The 27,136-nt window shown below is 48.5% G+C and overlaps 2 protein-coding genes across 2 annotated transcripts in view; one reads left to right on the top strand and one right to left on the bottom strand.

Moving 5' to 3' along the window:
- The window catches only part of Tbxas1 (thromboxane A synthase 1), a 167,794-nt gene extending 144,973 nt beyond the window's left edge, over window positions 1-22,821 (top strand). The window contains exons 10-13 of the mRNA XM_057776626.1: window positions 14,502-14,593; window positions 19,957-20,094; window positions 21,834-21,996; window positions 22,407-22,821. Of these exons, the coding sequence (XP_057632609.1) occupies window positions 14,502-14,593; window positions 19,957-20,094; window positions 21,834-21,996; window positions 22,407-22,484 (471 nt within the window). The 3' untranslated portion in view covers window positions 22,485-22,821. The remainder of the gene's footprint in view (window positions 1-14,501; window positions 14,594-19,956; window positions 20,095-21,833; window positions 21,997-22,406) is intronic.
- Window positions 22,822-23,456: 635 nt separating this feature from the next.
- Window positions 23,457-27,136, bottom strand: part of Parp12 (poly(ADP-ribose) polymerase family member 12) — a 39,974-nt gene continuing 36,294 nt past the window's right edge. The window contains exons 11-12 of the mRNA XM_057772610.1: window positions 26,106-26,257; window positions 23,457-24,582 (exon numbers count right to left, since the gene is read on the bottom strand). Of these exons, the coding sequence (XP_057628593.1) occupies window positions 24,257-24,582; window positions 26,106-26,257 (478 nt within the window). The 3' untranslated portion in view covers window positions 23,457-24,256. The remainder of the gene's footprint in view (window positions 24,583-26,105; window positions 26,258-27,136) is intronic.

The raw sequence follows: 27,136 nt of genomic DNA, 5'->3' as shown, positions 1-27,136 counted from the left end.
GCAACATAAAAGAATTCTACACATCTTTGCATCATTAAAACAAATGTTCTACAGCATAAACAAATGTAACACATCTTTAACCAGTATTCTACAATAGTGGTGTGGCTCTGGATTTTCTTCTCTGTTTTTTGTTGTTTAATGCATCCCTCTCTAGCACCATCGGCAGAAAGCATACTGTTGAGCCATGGTCTACTGGCCTGTAGTCTGACGCTGCCTCTGCCCCTCACTTGTTGAGTACTTTGAGCAAGCTGCTTCACCTCTCTGACCTATGGTTCCTCATGCAGGGTTACATTTCTTGAACCTGGGCATCTCCTCTTTCATTTTTTTTTCTTTGAAGTGTTCCATGATTGATATCCAGTGTCAGCAAAAACACTGGCATCTAACTCTCTTTTCTCCTAAGCTGGCGCACAAAAACACCTTTCGGGCTAGAGAGATGATACAATAGTTAAGAGTGCTGACTGCTTTGGCAGAGGACCAGGTTTTAGTTCTCAGCACACAGGGTGGCATGTACTCCAGCCCCAGGGGATCTCCTGCCCTCTGCTGGCCTCCACAGGCACTGCATGCAAGCGGTGCACAGATGAGCAGGCCAACCAACACTCATACACATAAAATCAAAATAAATTAATAAAATACTCCTAAATTTTCAACAATCCTTAAAATGTGGTCCCAGACACATTCTTGGACAAAGGAGGATTTTTTTAATGGGGGAGGGGGATTTTCTTCCAGCTTGGGCGTGGCCCTCCCTACTTACATCCTGTGCAGTCAATAGGGATTTGAAGATGAGTGTGTGTGTATTGTTGGGGGTTGGCGGCGGGATCCTGCTACAATAAATCACATCACAGTGGAGCTCTTTTTCCAGAAAATTCTGAACCCAGACAATGGTGCATTTATTTGAAGCAATATTCAAAACAACGGAACTCCAGGTCAACAAAAGGATTTTTCTGGATCTTAGAGTTGATTGCAAAGGGATTTATGCCACATAGAAAGAAAAAAAAGGAGAAGGAAAAAAGGGGAGCCTTTCAATGATTCCAGGCAGGTGGAAGGTGACCTTGTAAACCTAGATGGTCTGCTGCAATGCTGTGACATCCCCATCCCCTGGGGCGCAGCCCACCTAGACAGTGTGAGACAGAAGCCCCGGAGCTCTGCCTGGGAGGATGTTTGGGTAAATATTTGGGCAGCCTTTGGCTGCTGCTGCTGCACTGAGGAACTGAGCTGGAGAGCGGAGGAAGTGGCTCTTGTCTCCCAGGCCCTCCAGTGATACATTCTGATAAACATCCAGACAGGCTGACTCTGGCCCAAGCCCTGTGAATACATTACATTTCCACAACCAGCAGAGACCATGCTGAAGGCATGGTGGCAGAGAGGGGGCAGGAAGCAAGAGGGCGGGAGGGGTCTGGAACCGGCTGTCTAAATTTAACTGGCAGTGGCTTTTAGTCCAAGTGGATAAAAAAATAAATTCCAGTGCTTAGAGCTCTTATCTTTGTTTACCATTTCTCCAAACAAGGAGCGACCTGAACTCTGACTCTCGGGGTAGATTATCAACAAAAAGTACACAGGAAGTAGGGTGGCCAGGGGGTAGACGGTGGCCCACTCCGCCTTCCCACGGCATTTACTTGTTCTAAAATGTGCTGTCTTTGGGCAGATGAGGTGTGGCCCTAATACGTCAGACCTCGAGGTCACCCACGTCACCCACCCACTGATGAGGGGACATCTAACAATATCCTCTAGTGACCTTTACAATGCCCAGGGAACCACACAGCATTTTCCTGTCACATAGGTTACCTACGGCATATAACACACTTTTGTTACCTGTCCCTAGTCCTTCGAGGACACAGGACACATGCTGTGTGGGTTTCACATTTGCCCCTGCCTCTCACTCCTCTCTATCTTTGTCCCAGGGGTGTCGGTTCTGACCCCTCCCCTCCCCAAGCTGTCAGTGCATTAGTCTTCACTAGTCCTGAACCCCTGGACCCTTGATGGGGGCGGGGATGACCCAAGTACCAGTCAGCTTTCTGTCACTGTAGCGAATACCCGAGACAATCAACTAGAAAGGGAAGAGGGTTGTGGGCTCTTTGATAGAGAGAAGCCTTCACCTCATGACTGAGATGCTAATGTAACAGAAGAGGAATGGGCTGTGGGTCCCACTCAAGGTCAACCCCTCCAACGGCCAGATGACCTCCTCCCCCTAAGCCCTAACTCTCAAATGTCCCCCATTTCCCGAAAGCACAGGGTGGTGCTTCTCACGTGAGCCTTTAACACATGGACGGTGGGAGCCGCTTCAGAGCTAAATTACAGAACTGGGAGCTGTGGTCCAGAGTCCCTCACTTTCCAGTGACCCAGCCACCTGTGCAGAAGTGACATTTCAGTCCCTTAATCCCCGAGGGCACGGTCACTTCTGTATGACTGTGCTCCATTGGCCCACTTCTAGGCACAAGTTGCTGTTGGGGTGGGGGTGGGGGCTCCAACACAGATCTTCAGATACCGAGCTCCTACCCGGCACGGTGGATGGATCCTGTTTCCATCTATTTCTCAGTCGCTAGCAGTAAAGCCGGGGACTGACTTTAACCTCCCTTCCCCTCAGACCCTGTATTCCAAGCCTCCCCTTCCCTCCCCTCTAATCTTCCTTTATAGCAGCGATTGTGATATCCAGGCTACACATGATAATCCCTCAGGGAGCTTGGGAAACAACACCAATCCCTGTAGCCATTCTAAGCCAATTGAATTTAAATGTCTTGGGATGACCCCACCCCATCCTAGCACCAGCAGGGAGTACCAAGATGGAGGCTCAGAGCCTACATTCTCAGGCTGTGCGCAGAGCATCGCCTGGTTCCCCGGTTCCCCCTGCTCCATCTACTCTTCCTATCATTGTCAGATCACAAAGATACCATCTTCCCTGTGTTACCTCCACTCTTCAAAAGCCCTCAGCGGCCCCACCATAACAATAAATCTCTGAATGAACAAATGAATGGCTTCCCCGATACACAATGAATTCCATATGCTCCGGGATCTCATCTTATCTCCCCTTTTCTACCCTCCCCACCTCCCACAGGCTGCTAAGCAATGCCCGTCTGTGGAATGAGTGAATAAATGCGTTTTCCCCGCAAATCAAATGCAGTCCACTCTTCCTCCACACAGTGAGAGCAGGCTGGGTGATTTAACTAGCGTTTACGAAAGGGCTTATTTCTCTAAGCATCAAATACAATCAACTGTGAATGATTCATGCTAATGGAGAGAACAGAATGCTAAATATTATAAAAACAGCAACTAATTCAAAAACGTAAATTTGCTTGATGCCAGAATACATTTTTGCTCATGAGTGCTTGCATCTGATAATTGGGACGATTTTTTAAATTATGCAATTAGACATGTCTTATTTGTTCCCATCCCTACCCCTACACCCCCCTCATGCTATCTGAATAATCCAACTCCCAAAATAGTACCCAAGTTTGTTCCCTCAACCCTTTCCCGGGATAGTTAAAATTTCTAGACTTCAGAATATCAGACAGATAAAGGAAAGACATGGGGGAAAATCTGCAGTTGGAATAAAGAGAGAAAACTAAGATGTCAACTTGCTGCTTTTTGATGGATTCATCCCCAAAATTTCAGGCAACACAAACGATCTGTAAAGCTGTCTGAAATATCTACTACAGCTGAGCCCACCCGTCCCTTAGGACCCTCGAGTCTATTCCTAGATACATTCCCCAGAAACCTGTGTACAAGCTCACCCAAAACCATCGGCAAGAACGTTCACGGCAGCTTTGTTCATGATGGCCCCCAAGCTGGGGGCAACTCGAATGTCTGTCCACAGTGGAAAGGGTGGACACACGGTTACATGTCCATGGTAAAGTCGTCACACGTGAGAGTGTGCTTAATAGTGGCATCTCAGACCAGGATGAGCAGTGCCCTGGGTTCCATCCTGGGCACAAAGGAAAGAGAAACAGCAAGAAGAGGAAGCATCAGAGCTCCAGCGCACTCGGGACAGACCTCACATGACACCGAGCGAAGGATGGCAGATTGGAGCCTGCTTACGGGCTAGCTCATTGACAAACATGCAAAGGGAAAGGGCAAAGCCACCTCTGTGTCACACGTCAGGTTCTTCTGAAGCAGCTATGACAGCAATGGGCACAGTCACTACAGAGTTCTGGAACATTCTGTCTTGGTCTGGAAACTCTTACACCAGTAAAAGCTCACTGAGCTCTACACATCTGTGTGAGCTGTTTTCTGTAGGATGCTATTTTTCCATACAATGTACAAGAGGGAAGGAACGAAGAGAAGGAGGAGGGAAGAGGGGAAGAAGGCAGGGCTGGGTAGCAAGTAGGGAAGATAGAAAAGGTGTGACATCTGACGACCTGGGCTTGGTTCCACGTCTACCTTTTACTAGACGTGTGACCTGGATGCTTAACCTCTGGGACTCTGTGGGGAAAGGGGGCGATCCATTACAAGATGGACAACAAAGGTTGCCCTGCCTCTCAGGGTAGCTGTGAGGGTGAAGGGTGTAACGATGTAGACTCTGGTGAGCAGATGGGAACTGCACAGGATGGAAGGCTGCCGTCTTCTTCTCTAAGGGCAGGGGTGGCACAGACAACGCCATTCACCCTGGGGCCTTAGGTGGAGAGGACTGAGGAGGAGGGTGTGCACGTGTGTGTGTGTGCATAAGTGTGTGGTGGGGGTGGACGGGTGTGTGTGTGTGCATAAGTGTGGTGGGGGGTATGTGCATGTGTGTGTGCACATGCGTGCGCATAAGTGTGTGGTGGGGGTGGATGGGGTGTGTGTGCATAAGTGTGTGGTAGAGGTAGACGGGTGGGTATGTGCACGTGCACATAAGTGTGTGGTGGAGTGGACAGGTGTGTGTGTGTATGTGAATAAGTGTGTGGTGAGGGTGGATGGGTGCGTGTGTATACATAAGTGTGTGGTGGTGGTGGATGGGTGTGCATGTGTGCATAAGTGTGTGTGAGGGTGGACGGGTGCGTGTGTATACATAAGTGTGTGATGGGATGGATGGGTGTGTGCATGCATAAGTGTGTGGTGGGGTGGATGGGTGTGTGTATGTGCGCATAAATGTGTGGTGGGGATGGAGGGGTGTGTGCATAAGTGTGTGGTGCGGGTGGATGGGTGTGCATGTGTGTGCATAAGTGTGGGGTGGATGGGTGTGCGTATGTGTGCATAAGTGTGTGGTGGGGTGGATGAGTGTGTATGTGTGTGCATGCACACGTGCACATAAGTGTGTGGTGGGAATGGATGGGTGTGTGTGTGTATGCATTATCTTCTTTCATTTGTTCCCTAAGTTAATCCCTTAATGGCCTGGGCCTCTGAGCCCGGCACACCTGAAAAATAATCCCTTTGTTTGTGTGTGATGAATCCTGCCTCTTTTCTTTTAATGTGGATAAAAATAGATGCCATGTACATGCTCCTCGTGGCTTCCTCTGAGCTATGAATGGATTTCTGCCTCTAACGCTGCCAAATTCTGTAAAACTAACATGCAGTACTTTCGGTGCATTGCTGCGTAAGCCAGGAAACTTGAGAGATTGCTCGTGTGTGTGTGTGTGTGTGTGTGTGTGTGTGTGTGTGTCCGTGCATGCAAGCACGTGGGCACACCACAGACATACACATTCAGGCCCTTGTGGTTTCTCATTCAAAATCTGAAACAGCTCACAAAACCCACTAAGCTCCTGTGAAATCTCAGAAAAGAACCCTCAGTGTTGGAAGAAGTTAGAGACCTAGCTTGTGAGGAAGCCAGTAACATCCCAGGCCAGGTAGTGAGACCCAGGCCAGGCAGCCAGACCCCAGAACAGGCAGTGAGACCCTGGGCTATACACCTCGAGGAAGGCTTTGCTCCCCAGTTTTTAGTCAAAAGGGCAACGCTAAGGTCACACCACATTTCCCACAAACCAGTCCCATGCTATGGTCTGTGCTCACTGGAGAAGCCAGGTGCATGGAGCCCTTTTCTCACCTGTGTCTGTTGTGCCTGTGTGTCCCCACAACTGTCCCTCCCCTTAAAAGATCTCTAATTCTCTGCATCTAGAGAGAAAGGGGACATCGCTAGGCCCTGTTTGTACAACACAGAAGCAGCAGCATGGGGTGGGAGTGAGGGAGCCCCTATCGATGCCATGTGAAGCCGCTGCAGCAGAGGGACGCAGGGAGCCGGCCACTTCTAGTTCCTCTGACAAAACAAGAAAATGTTCGTTTTTCTATTGGGTCTCTGAATCTCCAGAAGAAAAATCTTTGCAAATCAATGCCCTTTTATGCCCTTATTTTTATTTACACTCCAGGTCACATCTGTGCACACACCTAGTGTGTGGATCTGTGCAGGTCTGTAAGCGTGTGTCTAGCTTTCAAAGAACATGATACACACACACACACAATTTAAATGTAGAAAACACAGGGCTACTATGAAAGGGAAACACTATTTCCCACTTAAAAGATGTATCAATATAAAAGCTGTTATACACCCAGCACTTGGGAAACCGAGGCAGGAGAATCCCAAATTCATGGCCACCTAGGGCTCCAAAGTAAGAGCCCCTATCTCAAAAAGGGGGGGGGGGGACAAATCAAAACAAAAGCAGTGTTTAATAATGTTTAATATAGGGAGCTAGTGAAATGGCTCAGCGGTTAACAGTGCTTGCAGAGAACCTTTTGTAGAGGACCTGGGTTCAAGTCCCAGCACACACCATCTGTGACTCCAGTTCTGGGGATCCGACACCATTTTCTGAACTTGTAGGGGAGGGGAGCAGGCAGACACACGAGGCACATGTATATATACAGGCAAAACATACACATAAAATAAATGTTTAGAAAAAAGAGGCTACGAGGCCAAAAATCTAAGAAATAGAAGTAGAATTTCCTGCCTCGTAAAGATCAAACGTAAATGAAGCTCCCTGGAAGTCAAGGGAGCCTTACGGGAGAATGTAAGCACAGGGCAGGTCCCACGCACATTTTTCATTTCCATTTTTCCTGATATTTCATGTTCTCCTTTCTAAGAGCACAGAAATTCATTTTATGAAGCAAATCTCAGCTGAAATGACTTTGGTCAGCCCTGGGAATCGCTTTTTTCCTAACACTCTTTACGGAGGACAGATGTCTCCTCGGGAGACCTGCCAGCGGGCGTGTCCCGACAGAAGTGTCAACAGTTTGTTGCTATTTCCAGAAACTGCCATTTTCATCTTCCATTTGCCCTTCCTGTGAATTGGGGTGGACATCCAAGGTGACCTGTTGATGGTGGCCTGGCAACTGGGCCGTAGCCGTAGCTACTGTGTGATCCCCTCACCCCTGCGTCCTACGCTTGTGGAATACGGTGACTCCACAAGGAATGGCCGGGGACAGAGGGACAGACGGGGCTACTTCAAGGGAGAGAGGTGGGTGTTGGGTTCCTTACAATTCCACTTCTAAGTCGGAGGTCGTGGAACCCAGGTGACTTCGTAATGTTATCTTTTGGAAAAGGAGAAGTTTGACATGTTGCCTGACTTGAAGTAAGAGCCTATTCTGTTCTACTCAGCCCTCAGTTTTCCCGGCCCTCCAAGCCAAGCAGACCATACCCTACTACCTTAATTCTCCTGCTGCTGCCCTCGTCCTAAGGACAATATGCAAAGGTTAGGACTGGGCCAGCAGCCTGAGGTGGGCCAGCTAGAGCTCGGTGCTGGCTGTTGCTCTAGCCCCTCCCTCCCACTAGCTAGGTAGGCATGTGTGTGATTTGCATACGTGAAGGCATGCTTACTCATGTTCACACATGCGAAAGCCAGAGGTCAACATCAAGTACTTGTCATTCTCCACCCCCCTTTCGTTGAGACAGGGTTTCTCATCAGACTGAGAGCCTGCCGTGTCCACTAGACTGGCTTGTCAGTGAGCCCTGGGATCCTCAGTCTCTGTCCCCAGCGCTGAGGTACAGAGTGTGCTGCCGTGCCTAGTTTTTATGTGGGTTCTGGGGATCTGAACTCAGGTTCTTGTGCTTGCACTTTGCCCACTGAGCCATCTCCCGGCCCCAACAGATGCTATTTCTGTTTTAAACAAGCAGAGTAAGGCTTTTCTTCCAAGGAGGCTTTCGTGTGTGTGTGTGTGTGTGTGTGTGTGTGTGTGTGTGTATTTTATCTTTTTGAAACAGGGTCTTTCACTTAACCTAGAGCTTGCTTGCTAACTCAGACCTGCTGGCCACCAAGGATCCTCCTGTGGCTTCTTCACTAGTGTTGGCATGTGACGCCAATTGTACGGCAAGCACCTCACAGACAGACAGACAGAGCACCACTGCAGTGCCTCATGGACAGACAGACAGAGCACCACCGCAGCGCCTCATGGACAGACAGAGCGCCACTGCAGTGCCTCATGGACAGACAGACAGAGCACCACCGCAGCGCCTCATGGACAGACAGAGCGCCACTGCAGCGCCTCATGGACAAACAGACAGACAGACAGGGCACCACCGTGGCACCTCACGGACAGACAGACAGAGCACCATCGCAGCCCCTCACGGACAGATACTTCCTTCACCACGCTTCTCAACCTTCCCTTTTGTCAAATGAATCCCATCAACAACTGCAACATAACACACCACTTAGTGTGTTTCTAAATGCCAAAGAAAACCCACACCTAGAAGGCCCGCCATGTGCCACATCCTCTCACCCAGCAGCTACCTGCTACTCTTTGGCATCTCCTCTTGGAACAAATGGTCACCCAGATGGGACTCCTTTCTCCGTCCTGTGCACGGCACACTGTCATCCACCCAGGGTTCATGACCCCCACTTGTCAAGCCTGCCAGAACCAAGTTAATTCTTTGCACCCACCTCGAGAGTTTCTGCGGTCAGCCCCACTCACTGCTTCAGGGCTTACATTTTTATTTGGAATTTTAACTAAGGGCTGGAGAGATGGTTCAATAGTTGCCTATCCAGAGAACCCGGGCTCCGTTCCTAGTACCTACACGTTGGCTAACAACTGTCTGTAACGCCAGTTCAAGAGCATCCAAAGCCCTCTCTGCTTCTGTGGACACTGAACACACATAGGGCACAGGCATATGTGCAGGGTAAACATCCATCCATACAATGTAAAATGAACTGCTAGGTGGTGGGGGCCCATGCTTTCAATCCCAGCACTGGGGAGCCAGAGGATTTTTATGAGTTTGAGCTAATTCTAGGAGAGCCAAGGTTACACAAAGAAACCCTGTCTCAGAGGGAAAAAAAGAAAGAGAACAATGTCTGTAAGTTACAAGGTTATTTAAGGGACACCTATGAACCCGTCACCCATTTCAACAAGTACTATTTCGTGGGCCACACTATTTAACTTTTCTCCACTCGCAAAATGTTTTAAAGCCCCATATTCCCTTCTCCTGTCATCTGCAAACATTTTCGTGTATTTCTCTAACGTGGCCAGTGTATCCTATTTCTAAAACTCGATCACAAAGTTATCACCACATAAACCGCAATTCTTTCAAAACGACAACTATTCCATTGGGCTCAGAGTCCCCCAACTGAGCCATATTTGTTTCATATTAGTGAGAAGCCCCACCCATCCACACCCCTGACTTTATGAAGGTCAGTGGGAGCGCGGCTCCCTCCTGGCAGCTGTCAGGTGTGTGTGCACCTCTCATGTTCTCCCATCCGCCCTCTCCCACTCGCTTAGACCCTAGCTGACTGAGAGCTCGAGGAAGGTGGTGGGCTGCTGCGGGGTCATGTGTCCCCTGTGCTTACAGCCTGGGTGAAGAAACGGGCGGTTTCCCAAGCCGAATGGGCTCTCTGTCCCTCCCAAGCCCATTCTACAATATCAGTGACATTCAGTTTTGTGATTTGTTAGATGTGTGGTTCCCCAAAGGACAAGCCCTTGTCTCCCTGGACCTCTGGCATCAAGCCCAGCAGCGTCTGAGGTGTTTGTTTCGCTGTCAGAGTGTTGGCTGCAGAGTGCTCAGAACACCCCTCAGCAAAACTCCTGGCCCGGTGACAGGCTTTCTCTTTGGGTCTCAGCTTTTTTTTTTCTCCTCTCTATCGTGAAGAAATCAGTCGCAATGATTTCTGAGGCCTCTTTCAGGAACCAGGGAGCCCCCCATTCACCGTACGCTTGCTGCCCTCTGCTGGCAGGCTCAGCTCAGGACCTTTGTGTCCCTGAGATGCTCTGTGAGACACAGCTTGCAATTTTGTTGCCTGGCCTGGATTTAACTTCACCTCGTGCCTACTCTTCCTGTGTGATGGGCACCTGGGGTTCCGGGAAAGCTCTGGAAAACCCCACCACAGGCCATCACGTCCTCAGAGAGTGGGCCCAAGTGCCCACATAGACTGAGAACACCGGACTGAGGTGATGGTCACAGGCACACTTACGTCAAAGTTTAGGGGTAATGGAAAGCCCATGCAGAGAAGAACAAATGAAGGGGTTGGCTTTAGAATGAAGGCGCCACTTAGCCTGCCTAGTGATCTTCTCCTTGTTTGACAGATCCTGACAGTTTATAATACACACAAGTTTACCAGCACCACTTACCCCTCAGGGACACAGCTCCAAGATAACACACACACGCATGCACATACACGCACATGCAGGCACACACACATGCACACACATGCGCACATGCAGGCACACACACATGCACACACATGCGCACATGCAGGCACACACGCACACACACGTGCGCACACACACACATGCACACATGCAGGCACACACGCACGCACACACACATGCACATGCACACACACACATACACGCACACACAGGCACGTGCACACAGTTCTAGACTGTGGTATAGTCACCAGGTCCCTCCCTCCCTTCCTTTCTTCTTTCCTTCCACATTTTTACATTTGTTAGAACGCCTGCGGTTGCAGATAGCAGGATTCAACATGCCAATGACTTTGTCCAGAGGTGAGAACTTGTCTGGAGCAGATGGCAGTGGGAACTGGAATTCTGTGAGGCACCAGGAAGTGACCTCTGTCCTTTGCCCCCTGCTTCTCTCTTTATGTGTAACTGGTTTCTTTCTAAGAACTGACTGGTGCCAGGTGGTGGTGGTGGCAGTGGTGGCGCACGCCTTTAAAATCCCAGCACTCAGGGGGCAGAGGCAGGTGGATCTCTGTGAGTTTCAGGCCAGCCTGGTCTACAGAGCAAGTGCCAGGACAGGATCCAAACCTACACAGAAAAACCCTGTCAGAAAGAAAGGAAGGAAGGAAGGAAGGAAGGAAGGAAGGAAGGAAGGAAGGAAGGAAAGAAAGAAAGAAAGAAAGAAAGAAAGAAAGAAAGAAAGAAAGAAAGAAAGAAAGAAAGAAAGACCAGCTGGTGCTTTCACTCACTAATCCATGAGGCAGAAGGTGGCCACCAACAGCCCATGACTTACCCTCCCACAACCTCTGGCTCCTTTTTCTTTACCCCAATCCAGATTTCTATACTGGTCCCCTTGAACCAGCCAACCAAATCCTGCAGAGCCGACCATACAATCGGTGAGTCCCAAAGCAAAATACAAACATTGGACTCTAGTCAAAAGGCAGCGGGAAGTGCCCACCAGGCAGGTGTAGCGCTTTTCCCTTTCCTCCACATTCTCTTGGTGGGTTTGTCAGGATGCTGTTTCATTTCTACTCAGTGTTAGCCTTAGTAAAGAAAGAAGTCTAAACTTCCAATTATTTACTTGGATTTTTCCCATCTTCACATCCTGCAAAGTCAGTTACTGAAGTCGCATCAGAACCACTGAAATGCACAGTTCATGTTTGGTGAGCTCAATGGCCAGAGGACACAAAGTGAACCCCTGAAGACGGAAAGCAGAAGAGAAATTATTCCCAGAACCCCCTCGCTCCCCAGACCTAGGCTGTGCTGAGGGAGGTCAGATCTTCACAGTATCCTGAGCCCGAGTCCTAAGCCTGGATGAGAGGCGAGAAGGATGAGAGCCGAGTATGGTGGCACATTATTTGTGTTTTAGGAAATAAAGCTCGCCTGGAGATCCGTGCAAAGCAGCCACGCTAGTCAGCCATACAGGCTGGGCAGTGATGGTGCATACCTTTAATGCCAGCTCTAGAGAGGATTATAAAATGGGATAATACAGGTCTCATATCAGTCTCAATCTGAGGATTCCTGGAGGCAGGACCACCTAGTTTCGGTCAGGGGTAGAGGTAAGAGCCAGTGGCTGGCTGCTTTGCTTTTCTGACCTTCAGATTGAACCCCAATATCTGCCTCTGGGTTTTTATTATTTGTGCTGCAGCTGGGGAAGCTGGTCTCCCTTTCCCACGGTCCCCACTGCAGACTGCTATTTCCAGGAGTCTTGAGTCGCTGTGCCTTTGGCCAGGCCCTCCACATACATACCCTATGGTGCTCCAGCTTGAAGCTAAGACGGCTACCATGGTCACCCCAAGATGCTGTAACATATATGAGCCTCATTCGCACCCTCTGTATCTGTGTCCTGGAGGCAAGACAGCCACTGAGAACTCATCCATGGGAGGAAGCCCAGGGGGCAGGGATTAGAGCCCCAGAACATAAATATAGCAGTGAAGTTGTTAGCAGTCTCAAGACAATAATCACAGGGCGCAGCCACACACAGGGCCTAGGATGGAGGTGGAAGTGTGAAGCCAAGAGCCTCAGCTAGGAACAGTTCCCCGAGCGGAGGTGGGAAAGGGCTGGGAAAACCAAGCAACAGTTGACATTTTATATTACAAAGTGCAAACATCTCCCTTGCCTTCTAAACACACTCACAGATGGATTCGACTCCATATCCCTACTGAAGCCTGACTCTTGGTGGGCCATCACTAGCGGCTGTGTTGAATCTAGTGGCTACAGAATTTATTATGGACTTCAAGACTCCAGGTGCCCTGACCCTGCCTCCTCTCCCACCACCGGCTTTTCTGTATTATAGCCATTTCCCAGGGAACACCGCTGTGGCCCCAGGATGCTCACGGGGGGGGGGGGGGAACAGTTGTGCCCCACGTAGCGGTGTGGCCTGATAGTCACTCCTGGTTGTGAGCCTCTTTCCTGCAGGGCCAGTGAAGTCGCCTGGAGCTGGTCTGTAGAGTGACAGCCGCAGGATGAGCTTGGTCACGGAGCAGCCTCTGGCTGCTCTGTAGGGGGTGGGGGGCAGAAGAAAGTCCTCTCCCAGATTAGGGATTCTGCTAGGATGGCTGTTGAAGGCAGAGAGGCTGTTACCTGCTGTCGTTACTTTTCCTGTTGCTATGACAAGGTCCCTGACATAAACCACACTTAGCAAAGGAAAGGGTCACTTTGACTCACTGTTTCAGAGAGTTCAGTCTGTCACCATAAGGACCTTCAAGGTCCTCCTCTAGTTCTGTAAGGCTCCTGACCTCTCTAAATAATGTCACCACCCGGAGAAACAAGCATTCAAAGCATGAGCCTATGGCAGCATTTCAGAGACAAACAGCAACACTTGCCCAAACAGAACACACCCCACCCCAACAAGAAGCGCAGTGGCAGGCTGGGAGTGCCTGGATCAGACCCTGCCCCACCCGCGGGGTACCCACAACCTGCTGATGACACACACACACCGATCTGTCCCTGTTCCTAAGCAGGACATGTTAGGAAACGTGACAACTGCATTCCCAAAATTTAATCCGTCTTTTCCAACTTCTTGTCTGATGTCTGAGACTATTACTATTTCGCAGCTTTTTCTCATCCTGACTTCTGTTCCTCCTCTTGGGTTTTGCCTTTTCATACCCTCTGACAGCTTTTCGCCTGAGCTGTCTCTCCTTGTTGGTGTATAATCGCTTTGGGGGGTTTTGTTAACTGTTCATCCTTGCTAACCGTTGCAAGCTTTTATTCTTTGCGACTTCTCTCTGTCTGTTAGCTTTATTGCCATACCAATTACTATGCAGGTGACAGCCACCCTGAGCCTCAGCTTCCTCATTTAAAAGACTAAGAAATACCTGCCACCTCGGCTTGCTGGGAGGATTAAACAAGCGCACTTCACAAGTGCGTGGGCTTGCGTACTTAGCCATGCCACGCTCCGGTCATTATGATTGCGGCAGTTGTCTCAAGAGTCAGCCTTTGTTGCTTTTCCTGTGGTAAAATACTGACAAGACTTAAGGGGGAAGGGCTCATTTAAGCTCACAGATTCAGGTTATAGCCCTCACGGTGGGGAAGTCAAGCCTAAAGCTGCCAGGTCACAGTCCTATGAGAGAGGTGAATGCATGCATGCCAGAGCTCAGTTACACAGCCCAGAATCTCCTGCCTAGGGAATGGCGTCACCCACAGTAGATGAGTCTCCTCCCCTCAGTTTACCCTGTCAGGATTCTACGCTCCAAGCTCATCTCCCAGGTGACTCTCCCTTCTGTCAAGTAGACAATATAAAACCATCATACCAGATCTCTCCATGTTACACCCAGAGATCCCCAAGTCTTGGGCTGCACTTCCTTGTCTTTGATAATGAAACAGAGCAAGCAGAATATGCTGGGGACGGGGGAGGGGGTGATGAGCAGGGGAGGCAGCCACTGAGAGATTGTCTGGATGGAAGTATCACAGAAATGTTGCTGAAGTTGGAGCAAGAGCTCATGAAAACAACCAAGAGCCGTGAGAATCCTAACGCAACCTCCGTTTGCTCCCTGCCTCAGCCAGCCCCTGAGTACTGCAGCCTGCAGGAAGGCCTGCCCTATCTGGACATGGTGATTGCAGAGACCCTGAGGATGTACCCACCGGCTTTCAGGTATGTCCACGGCCCCTTGAACATCACTGTTTGGGGCCTTTTCACTGATCCTCCGTCTATTGCCGCCTCTCATCGCAGGTGTTCCTGGGTTTCTTTGTATCCCCTGGAGCACCAGGCCCATTCTCCCGCAGGCTAACTACCTTTACTGAACTTCACTAGCCTTTCCTACCATGGCCTTCTTCCTCCGCCCTGTCCCTTTGGCCTCTTGGCCTTCGATGGAATCTCATCACCCCCACCCACTGATTCATTTATCCATCCTTCATTCACCACCTCTATAGTCAGTGCTGAGCACTAGAAAATTAGCCTATACCCAAAGCAGGCTAAAGTCCTTGCCCTGGGAGGCAACATTCAGCGGAGGACCATCTAGGGCTAGAGTGTTCTGGAATGTTAGTGTCCAACAGCCCCTGCTGGAGCTCTCACATTAGACTTCATAGCAAGGATTTCAAAGATTTGCGCTTGTGCGCGCGCACGTGTGTGCATGTGTGTGTGTCCAGCACTTCAGGCTGTGACTGCACTTCACATTGCATTCTTGACACGTCTCAGCACTTACAACATCACACCGACCTGCAAATCAGATCAGGAGCCAGGTCTGCTTCTTTCAGACTCCCCCAGACCAAGTGCCCCATGGGGAAAGGCATCTTAACCAGGGTCCCTTGAGGGCAGTGAAATAGCAGATGTCACGGAGGTCGCAGGAAGTATTTAATCGTATCTTCACTCAGCACTTCTTCCAATACCACATAGACCATATGAAGATACCTTTTGTCATTTTCAAGAGAAAATGTGATCTGAGGGTAGCTCAAAGGCAGTTCCAAACCACAAACATGATGGGGTACGTGTATAGCTACAATCCAAAATGTGCTGGCCCAGAAGCGAATATTCAAAGTTGCTGTAGTGTGAGCTGAGGGTCTCTTGATAGAGATCAGCTCATTAACTCAAAGGCTTCCTTGTTGCTCTCGATGCTGGCAAAAAAGACCCAAGTCTATGGCCCTGCTGTGGCATTCTTAGAAGCCACAAGTAACCTGATGTCCAATCCTTTTTCCTTCTTCATGATTTATACCCAGCTTTCCTCCCAGGGGACTTGGCAGGCAGCTGGTATGCACTACAAAGTGCAAATTCAAAAAGAAACTCAAGACTAAACACTTGGTAGTAAAATAGAACAAGGCGACTTCAAGGACCATCTCCAAGTCCCAGCAATGAGTGATAATGGGATCAGGTCTTTCAGTAGTCGCTGAGATTCCTGGGAAAGAGGGAAATTTCTGAGCTGAACAATGGTATCTCCCCAGGAGGAGATTAGATAAACTGGTCAGGCTGGGTATGGTGGTGTACACCTTTAATCCCAGCTCTCAGAGGACAGTTCTCTGTGAGTTCCAGGACAGCTAGAACAGCATAGTGAGAGCTTATCTCAGATTTTTAAAGAAAATGGTTCAATGGTAGTTTACATGTCCCTCCATAACGAAATAACAAACAAACCCAACCTCACTGTGGCAGTGTGACTGTAATTGGTCCCCATAATCCCAAAGGCAGGGGTACTATTTGGAGGTGTGGCCTTGCTGAAGTAGGTGTGTCCTAGTTGAAGGAAGTGTGTCACTGTGGGGTGGGCCTCGAGGTCTCTTTTGCTCAAGCTTCGCACAGTGTGACAGACAGTTCACTTCCTGTTGCCTTCCAATCAAGTTGTAGCCAGCACCATGTCTGCCTGCATGCTGCCTTGCTCCCTGTCATGATGATAATGGACTGAACCTCTGAAACTGTAAGCTAGCCACCCCACTTAAATGTTTTCCTTTTTAACAGTCGCTGTGGTCATGGTGTCTTTTCACAGCAACAGAAACCCTAACTAAGACAGCAGTTGGTACCAGGGACTGGGATATTGCTGTTATAGGCCTGACTATGTCTTTGTTTGGTGGGATTTGGACTTAGTTAGATACTTTAGGAAAGGAAAGCAGTGGAATGGTTAAGCACTTTAATGGGCCATACCAGTGGGAGCATGGAAGATGGTGGAACTGAGTGTGATTTGATGAACTGTGGGGGCTACCTCAAGAGGTTTCAGAGGAGAATTTTACCATGTTGCCTAGAGATCATTCTTGTGATATTTTGGTGAAGAGTGTGGCTGCTTTTTGCCCTTGTCCAAATAGTCTGCCTGAGGCTAAAGTGAAGAGTTTTAGATTAATTCCATTGGCAGAGGAAATCTCAAAGCAGCCTGGTATAGATTCTGTCATGTGGTTATTAGTGGAAACTCTAATGAAGCTTTATAATGAAAAGGAGCAAGCTGTGCAGATAAAAATACAACATGTACAGATTTAGAAAAGGGGCACCAGGAAGTGGAAGAGTTAAATCCTGTGTTCAGTATGAGAATTCTGTCAACTTCTAAGTGTATCTATCCCAATTACGAATTCTGGAAATATGGAAATAACTACAGGATGAGTCCGGGGACCTACTGGACTTACTGTGAGTCAGATATCAGCTAAAACTCCACTAGTCACCTGACATCCATAAGCCTCTACTTTAACTGGAGGGCCACACTGTTTCTTGGGATCTCCTGGAATCAGCATCAATTCAGAACCAGTATCTAACATGCTCCACAAAGTCTGATTGTTCCTTTCCCCCAGTCTACAGCTACCTTTGTAAAAGGCCTCCGGTCCCTCTGGGGAAGAACTGGAGAAAGGCTAACTGTAAAACTTTTAGGTATCTTATCTGTCACCCCATCTTGCAAATTGTAAGAAACAGAGTTCAGCCAGGCGGTGGTGGCGCACGCCTTTAATCCCAGCACTTGGGAGGCAGAGGCAGGCGGATCTCTGTGAGTTCGAGACCAGCCTGGTCTACAAGAGCTAGTTCCAGGACAGGGTCCAAAGAGAAACCCTGTCTCGAAAAACAAAAACAAAAACAAAAAAAGAAACAGAGTTCATTAGGTAATGGTTGCTGTGAGAAGTTGGGGTAAGACAAGACACAGAACTCCAGGAACCAAGGACAATCATCACAGACAGGCTCATAACGGAAGGCCAGTAAAGGTGGCTCAGAAGAATGGGCTCTGCTCTCAGTCCTAGCTCCACGCACCATGCAGCCAGAGTAGGCAAACACCTCCTGCGTAGGAACGGCTTCCACTCACCTACTCATGGTCTTAATCCCAGGTACCCATCCCAAGCTAGCTCTGCCTGCCCCCTGCTCCCAGCTTCCTGGTTTCTGATCCACTCTCTCCTCCTTGTCACAGCTTTATTTCACGAGATACAGTTGCATTTGTCAGGTTCTCTAACAGAACAGCTAACAGAATGAAAATATGCACATATGGAATTTATTAGCTTATCTTACGGCTGCGGTCTGAGTGTCCAGCAATGGCTGTCTCCTGAGAGAAAGGCTGAGGATCTGGGGGTTTTGCAGTCCATGAGACTGGATATTTCAGCAGTCTCAGTCTGGTGCTGGAGTCCCAGGGAAGTCCTAAAGAGCTTAAGGTTGTCAATCTGCACTGGAATCCTGAAGAAGCAGGTTCTAACACCAGTGAAGAAATGGTTCATCAACAGCACAGATGATCTTGCCAATGAGAATGAGGACAAGCAGGCAAAAAGCAAAAGTTCCCCCCTTTCATGTCCTTTTATGTGGGCTGCCACCAGGAGGTATGGCTCATATTTAGGGGGTATCGAGGTTTATATTGGGGAGTTAATCCCCTTAAACCTCTCAGGGTTCAGAAGGATTGCTATAGCAGGTGAAAACCTGACTAATAAGGTCTGAGGGTAAACAAAATAAATGAGCTCCACGGGTCTTTTTATCACGTCCCAATTATTCTATGCTCTTTCTACTGCTCTCTTGATGTTTCCCTTTCCATGTTCTTCCTCCATGTCCCTTGCTGTTCTTTTCATCTCCCAGGGTTCCCAGTTTATATACCCCACAGACATACCTAACAATTCTCTGGTAAATAACAGTGATTCCAAGCATGCATTTCTTAGGGCTAACAGGATGGCTAAAAGACTGATAGGGTATGTCTCAGAAGGGGTGGGGCTGTGAGGCTACCCAGCAAATACTGGGAGGATTAGGATGGAGCTCGGGCCCCCTGGGCTAAGCATCAGGGCTCTGTATCCACTGCCACCCAGGTGATGGGGTGAGAAGGGATTTCTTTCTCTGGGGCTGGTTTAGTGACCCAAGCTTTTTTCCTGTATATTTTAGGGGTAAAGATACAAACAGTTAATTTCCTAGACTAAGACCTTGTGTCAAGTGAAAGGTGAAGGTAAGTACAGAATATTAAGAGCTTGTTAGGGTAGAGCAAAGGCCAGTAGGTTATCCTCTCCTAAGTTGGCTGTTGGAGAATTCAGGGCCACCCAGACCTGTTTATCAGTAAGGGCAGACATGCTGTCTCTCCTGCTCAGTGCCTCCTGTTTAGGGCTCTGTTCTCGTCCATAAGGATAACTGTGGGGGACTAGCTTTATGTAGATTTGACTATGAGAGCAAAGGTTTGGCTGAGTGAATGCTTTCACACCAGGGCCCCACCGTGTGGGAGAAGGTATACAGTTGCCAATACAGGAAAAGTCAGGTTTAAAGAATGATTTATACACTGCTGGGATACTTTGGGATGAATCCCATTATGGTAGGAAGAAATGTCATGATTTCACAAGACTTCTATAGAACTAAGAGTGGCTACCCAAAAGACAAGTGTGCCCTAAGCTTTGCAAATTGTCCTCATCGGAGTACATTCCCATGAGTCTGTCTAGGGATCTGTCAGCTGTAGAATACTTGTGGCTCACATCAGGTGGGTCTCCATCTCAAATAATCCAACCAAGAAAGTCTCACAAGTGTGTCCAGTTGCTTGAGTTTTAGTTAATTTGGCTGTAGTCGTTAACAACCAATATTATCCATTAATTAGTCAATGGCATTATAAAGGCTAAGGTGCAGGTTGACAGTCCACAGGATGGGCCGCCCAATGTTTTCAGGATCTTAACATGAGAACAGTCCACAGAACGAGGAGCAGAGGGCAGGAGTCCGACAACAGGGCTATCCTACCAAATGAGAGGAGACGAAGTGAATGAGAAAGTGGGGGTATTAGAGCAAGAAGGCATGAGAGGCCACAGCTGAGGAACAACCCTTAGCTTAGCCAGAATGTAGCCCCTGGAAGCCACCTCTGCAATCCCCACATATGTGGAGGGCTCCCCAGGGCTCAGCCCATGGACGAGGCATTATCTACAAGGGTCATACACATCACAAGGGCCTTGAGATTGGAAGGAGTGTATGGGACAAAACCTTGGTTTCTCTCTGGCGCACCCTGGTAAGAAGGCTCAGTCCCCGTCTCTAGCCTCACTCCACGCTCCATCTTGGGTCCCATTAACACCTACAGCCCTATCCACTGGCTGGCACAGTGGCAACCTTTCTGCCTCTATCTCCCACAGATTCACACGGGAGGCAACACAGGACTGTGAGGTGCTGGGACAGCACATCCCCGCAGGTGCTGTGCTGGAGATAGCCGTGGGTGCCCTACACCGTGACCCAGAACACTGGCCACACCCTGAGACCTTTGACCCTGAAAGGTAAGTGAATTCTGTCTAGAAACGGGTCCCTGAGGGATGTGAGTGTATGGGATAGAATTTGCCTTAGAGACAGTAGCTAGGGAGTCATGGGCAAAGTCAACCCCAAATGAAGATCACAGCCATTCAGACAGACTGAGGAGGCACCATTTCCAAAGGAAAAGCCGAATTCAAAGATCTAGCATGACAGCAGTAACGCACACAAGAATCAGTATCTTTTATTTGTCCAAGCCAGGACACAGGAGGCAGAGTTGGTTTTTGTTTGTTTTTATTTTTTTAGATTTCATTTCTAATTATATGTAGTGTTGTGTATGTGTGTGCACGTGGGCATGCATGCAAGTATGTGCATGTGAGTGTAGGTACCCACGGAGGTCTCACAGAGGAAGCTATAGGCAAGAGTGAGCTGCCCAACATAAATACTGGGAACCAAACTTTGGTCCTCTACAAGAGTGGAACATGATCTTAACCACTGAACCATCTCTCCACCTTGTGGGGTCACATTTTGTGTGTGGACAAAAAAAGCAACAAAGCCCATCACTTCCATTCAGGACAGTCGTAGCAGCATAACTGCCCTTCAAGCCTAAATTCATGAGATCCAATAGACCTGGATCCGCTTCTTTCTGTGGACATGGATCTGGTCTACCGCCGACTTCATTTCCAGGCTAGGTGGTGTAAGACACCTGGGCATCCCTCACACCCTACCCTGACAAAAGCAGTCACTTCCCTTCTGTGGCTCAATAGGGGAGGCTGGTAAGGAGCCACTGCGCTCCATTTACTGACTCCATCTGAACCCAGGCCACCTCTACAACCTGCTCATGGGGTGTGAGACTCAGATAACTGACGCCCTACAGTTCAGCAAGTCCTGTGAACATGGTAAAGATTCATAACCAGAAGCTGCAGTCGTGGGGGCTCAAAGCATGACAAGAAAGCCCAGAAGTGGTAAGAAGCAAGTTGGCCATCACAGATGGGTGACTGTCACCTAGCTCCAGAGCCAGGGATGAGATCTGATAACAGGTCCAGCCATTCTGCCTTCGGCCCAAATCTGGAAGCTCCCAAGGACTCAAGCTTCCCACATTCTGACCAGCAAAGCTAGGCCAATGGAGAGGTAGCTGCCAGTCTTCAATGAGATAGCAGGTTCGGGCCCCTGGGAGGGCTTCAAAGATGTCACTAAAGTGAATGGGAACTTTGCTGAGGAGGAAATGAGAGAAGCTGTGGTCCGATGTGAGGGTAGGGGAGGCCTGACAGGGTCAGGGAGTGCTGGTCAAGACTTAGGAGTTTGGATTATCTCTGGGCTTCACACACACATGGGTAATAATGACTTCCTAGACGAGGTGAGAGGGTGCACTTAGCTGACTGAATGAAGCCGTTTCTGGGATGGGGCAGTATGGTGCTGAGGAGAGGGACCGAAGTATGGCAGTCAGAGGCCACCAGCTACCCAGAACCTTGAGGACAGTCCTGGACACAGGAGCTTCTTGTCCCTGATGGACGGAGGGGACTTCAGAAGAAGGGGGTCACTCAGCCAAAAACGAGACTTTAGATCAGTGGTTCTCAACCTACATACCACACATTTACATTATGATTTATAACAACAGTAGCAAAATTAGTTATGGAGTAGCAACGAAAATAGTTTTATGGTTGGGAAGAAACTATATTAAAGGGTTGCGGCATGAGGAAGGTTGAGAACCACTGCTTTAGATGGAACAGGTGTTTCAGGCCAACTGTAACCTTCCCCTGACCTGTAGGTTCACAGCAGAGGCCCGGCTTCAGCAGAGGCCCTTCACATACCTGCCCTTTGGAGCTGGCCCCAGGAGCTGCCTCGGAGTGCGGCTAGGGCTGCTGGTGGTCAAACTGACACTACTCCAGGTCCTGCACAAGTTCCGCTTTGAAGCCAGCTCTGAGGCTCAGGTGAGAGTCTGGTACTCCAGGGTGGCACCCACCCTGTTTCTCTGCCCCAGAGTAGGTCAGTCTCTGCCTGTGAGCCAGGCTGGCCCCTCTCCTCCCAGGGATGCCCCAATCTCTTGACCAAAGAGTGTGATAAAAACTCCAGCTCCATCTCGTCCCACATGTGAGGGGAGTTGAATGCTTGTGCTCAGCTAGGTATCTGCCCATAACTCCGTGATGTTTTCTTATTAGCATCACATAAAGCTGTCAGAACTGCCCCTGAAGGGTTTGGGGTGCTCAACTTTTCCTACAGAAACCAGGAACCCTTCCTCTGGCTTGACTCTTAAGGTATTGTCTCTCAACCCACAGAAAAATTTTCGTGAGCCATGCTTCGGGCTAGGTTCTGACAAATATTTTAATTTACTCTATTTTAGGTTCCACTTCAGCTAGAATCCAAATCTGCCCTAAGTCCCAAAAATGGAGTCTACATTAAGCTTGAGTCACGCTGCTGACACAAAAGGCAGGTGGAAAACAGAGCACCTGGTGATGATGGCATCCGCGAACCATGTTTGAAGGGTACCCGGGATTCAAACAAAGGCCTCATGTGGAGACAGAAATGTTTAATATATATAGACGATATCTTATCTTAGGGTGATTAAAAGGATACATGGCATGTGAGCATGTTATTTATGTCATAGTTCCTGAATGTTTAATGTCTGTCATGTTTCATTTTGACAGTGGGGTTCCAAGCATGGTTTTCTCGGGACTGAGGTTAAATAAGGGAAAGGTCATTTTGATTAAACTGAGTATGGTGTCAAAGGAAGTCCTGGCCTCAGAACAGTGGAGGGAAACAGGGACACTTGGGTGAACAGGTCTTGATGACACTGGTATGGGCTTTTTTAGCTTCTCGTGATGAATGGGTTTCAGAGAATGTGTACGGACACTCAACCTCATTATGCTTTGACTAAGCAAGGGCAGAAGGAATTGACTGGAAGCTTCCACAGATGGAATAATCCAGGCTAAAGGATCTTTTTCTTTAAAGAGCATTCTGTTGGTTCTCTTCACGCTTGGCCCTGGGGTTCAGACAAAACCAAACATTCCTGGAGACCTGGAGACCTGCAGACCTACAGAGCTACTTCCCTGACAGCTCTCCCAGTTTCTGAGCACTCATCGATCACTGCAGGAGGCACAACCGAACATACAGACCCTGCTGAAGAACAGTCCAAAGCCGGTATGGGAGGGTGGGCATCTGATGAAAGGTGTTAGAATGATGCCTGGTGCAAAAAGGGTACAGAATGCGGGGCAAAAACATGTAGATGCCACTGATTAGAAGAGTCTTTGGGGACCTAGTTGGGATATAACTGAAGATTTTGTGCATATATATAATATGCTTTATTAGCCCACAGGACCCAGGAAAAGGCCTGCTGCCTATCCAGTTCTCTTTATACAGACACTGAAGAATGAACGCCAGCCTTCATCTGCTTCAGATAGTCTTTTATTTCCATTTGCAGCACAGGTCATTCGATCTCATTGGGATATAAAACCCACACCTGGAAGGTGTCCGGTACTTATGGGATTCGGGTACAGGCACTTATGGGGGGGCACACTCATCTATGTCTCCTGTCAGGGGAAACTGTGCTTCACTTACACCAAAAATGCCTGGGTTAGTGCCAGAGGGCAGAAGTGACAATGATGCCCGAGGCCTTCCCTAAAGTCTTCTTCCCCAAGGGCTGACTGACAAAAAAGACCCTCAAAAACAGAATTGTCATACAGATGTAAATTCTTAACAATTAAAATCCATAAAATAGTATGTAGAAATTCTGTGCTTAGTGTTAATAAACATCAAAGTCAGCAAAGAGTTAAAAATACAGTGCCTAACATTACTAAAAGACAAACATGGGCTCATGATCACTACTGATGAGATCATAAGCCAACCTGAAAGGACCTGAAAACTAAAACTGTTATCAGCCAAGGATTAAGGCTGTAGCTTCAAGTCAGGCCTGAAAGCACAGGCCTGTAATCCCAGCTGCTCAGGAGACTGAGGCAGAATGCAATTCTGCAAAACTCTGCCTCATAATAAAAACATTTTAAAAGGGCTGGGGGTATAGCTCAGTGGTAGAGTGCTTGCCTAGCAAGCACAAGGTCCATCCCCAGCACTAGGGGAGAAAAAAAAGAATGTAACTTCACTGAGAAGCCACATTAAATGAGAGTTCATTAAAAGTTTTGTTAATAAAAAACTTTTCAAACAGCTCCACCAGAAAGGCCTACTGTATCCTGGCCACATTCATTGCCGGCTGGAGAACAAGGAGCCCAGGGTAACAAAGATAGAGGGGGAAGCCAGGGGCTTGGAGGAAGTGGAGTATTGAATGAGGTACTCAGGGTAGACTTGATGCTTCTCAAAAACTACAAAGATGGTTGGGTCGGACATGCTGTTGACACAGCTGTCATAGAAGGCATTGCTCTGGCCTTCCTTGGCGGGAGGGCGGACGAAAGCAGCACTGCCCCTGATGAAGTCTCCCACCAGCACCCGGGCCAGGAACATGGTGTGGGAACTTGAGTCGGATTTGCTGTAGTGGTGGGAATAGGCAGCATCTCTCGCGAAGTAGCTCCCTGAAATGACACACACAGGCTGCACAGGCACTAGAAGAGCACATCCTGGCAATGGGGTGCCACCAGCGTCTGCTCTTTCAACACCACACCCCTCTTCTACTCCAGTTCTCTATCTTCATCAATCGTGAGGCCATCGACACCTCTTGACGTGGCAGGGCACATGAGGGTGTCACCTAACTCAAACTATCCTCAGCTCTGAATCCAGTGAAAACCTAGAGTCTGTGAATACTTTGTTCTAGACTTTGGTTTCTCGTCTATAGAACAGGGCTGTCCTACTCAGCCTCAGTGGGTAACATGGAAAATGAGTAACATTCCTCTTTCTGAACCATTCTACAGACACCAGTAGGCAACATACAGAAAAGTGATTCTTCTCAAATGGGAACCTGAACTAAAAGCTGTTCCCTCTACACAGGTTTACAAATCTATCATCACTCTGTCCATCCAACAAATGTCACACGTCAGACTGAAACTGGTAATCAGGCAGTTCATGAACTTAAAGTCAGAAAAACAGATTCTTTTTGGGTTCTGTTTCTTGAGATAGGGTCTCTCTCTACATAGCCTGGCTCTCCTGGAACTCATGTAACCCAGAATGGCTTCAAACTCCAAGATTCACCTGCCTCGACTCCTGAGTGTTGGGACTAAAGGTGTGTGCCACCATACCTGGCCAACAAACAGATTCTTAAATTTTCTAAATTTGGTTACCACACGTGAGAGTCTTCTTCTTAATGAGTGTGGAGGGTGAAAGGGAATCCAGATGCCAGCTACTTGAAAATAGTTCAGAAAAATAAAAAGATGAAAAAGCCAACATGGCAACATGTTAAAATGTGGAATCAATTTATGCAAGAATCATTATACATGCATGTATATATAAATATATAAACACACAGCTTGTAACTTTACTGTGAGTTTGAAATTACTACCAAATAATATTTTAAAATAACCAAGAGAAGCTGGGCTGTAGTCGTGCACACCTTTAATCCTAGCACTTGGGAGGCAGAGGCAGGCGGATCTCTTTGAGTTTGAGGTCTGTCTGGTCTACAAGAGCTAGTTCCAGGACAGGCCCTAAAGCCACAGAGAAACCCTGTCTCAAAAAAAGAAAACGAAACCAAAAATAACCGAGACAGAAATGCCTAGAGAAGTCCTGCGTGCGAGATGGAATGACACACTCTTTGGCTTCTATTCTAAGGATGTCATTAAGGTCCAGTCTAGGGTGCTCAGCACGGTGGGAAAGGTGCTGCTCTCCTCTTCCAACTCTCACCATCTCTTAGAGCCTCCATTCTACCAGAAAAAAGTCCCAGTGAGCAGGACCACCTGCCGTAAGCTGATTGAGCTTTCGATCACGTATAAAAATGGAGTTATTAATAGCCTGAGTACTGCAGTTCAGGGTTGAGCTGTCCCCACAGAGGCCAGAAGGCAGTGAATTTGTCACTAGCAGGCAGCGTGGACTGGCCAGCAGTTCTTGCAGCCTCTTGAGGCTGTCTTCAAGCAAGTCCCAGCTCCTGGTGGAGGTCACCCTGCCTTACCTTTGCCATAGGATGTGCCATGCAGACCACAGATCCGCCAGTCAAAGTTTTGCTGGCAGATGGCATCCACGAAGTTGGTGTTGGTGCCATGGAACAGTTGCCTCTCATCTACTTCCTTCCCCCCATTTTGCTTCTGCATCTGCCCTTTTTGCCTAGAATGGTAGAAACACGCATGTTGAGGACGAAGGTGTTGACCAAAGAACAGCCTCCTGAACCCATTTTCTTAAAAAAAAAAAAAAAAAAAAAAAAAAAAAATCATGTGACCAGAAGGTGGCTGTGGCTTCCCTGGCCAATCCCTGGAGGCTTAAGCCACAGAGCACAGAATGAGCAGAAGATGGGTTGGGGTCTGGTCAAAAAGCAAAAAGAAAGCTTCCCCTCCATAGCAAAAGGTTCTAGGAGCTAAACAGCTTAGAGGAAGGCATGGGTCCTTCTTCCATCCAGCTCCTGAGTGGAGCTGAACCTGGGAAGCTGGAAAGTAGAGAAAAGTTGTGAGGCTGCTGGTCTGGTCTGGGGGTAACAGGCATTCAGCTCGGCCCATCCTTCCCTCTCTACTAGGACTCATTCCAGCACTGCAGAGTGCTATGATGTTGTCCCAAACACACGGGAAGCCAAGTCAGCAAGCCCTAGACCACCATGGAGGGCCATGATGAATTTCTACCCTGCGAGGAGAAAAGCTGGGTGGCCATGAGCATGCTGGTCCTCATAGGAAGAATAAACAAACAAACAAATGCGGTCACTCCACTCTCTGGCTCAGCTTTAAATTCACTCTGTCCCACTGATCTTCAGGAAGTCAGAGTAAGAGTGGAGTCTGGCTCTGCTAGTCACAGTGAGAGCAGGACCTGTGCTAGCGAAGCTGCAGTCTCTGCACCTTTACACAGGGCTGCTACATCACACAGCCTTAGGGTGAGAAAGGAGAGCAGAGACAGTTCATGGCACACAACAGCCTTGGGCGAGCATGCTGCCTCGGACTGTCCAGGAGAAGCAGAGATGTTGGTAAGCAGCCAGCAGGGTGTGGAAGATAGTTATCAGTC

Source organism: Chionomys nivalis, chromosome 1, assembly GCF_950005125.1.
Source record: "Chionomys nivalis chromosome 1, mChiNiv1.1, whole genome shotgun sequence".
Classification (NCBI taxonomy): Eukaryota; Metazoa; Chordata; class Mammalia; order Rodentia; family Cricetidae; genus Chionomys; species Chionomys nivalis.
This window is presented reverse-complemented; position numbering and strand designations above follow the sequence as displayed.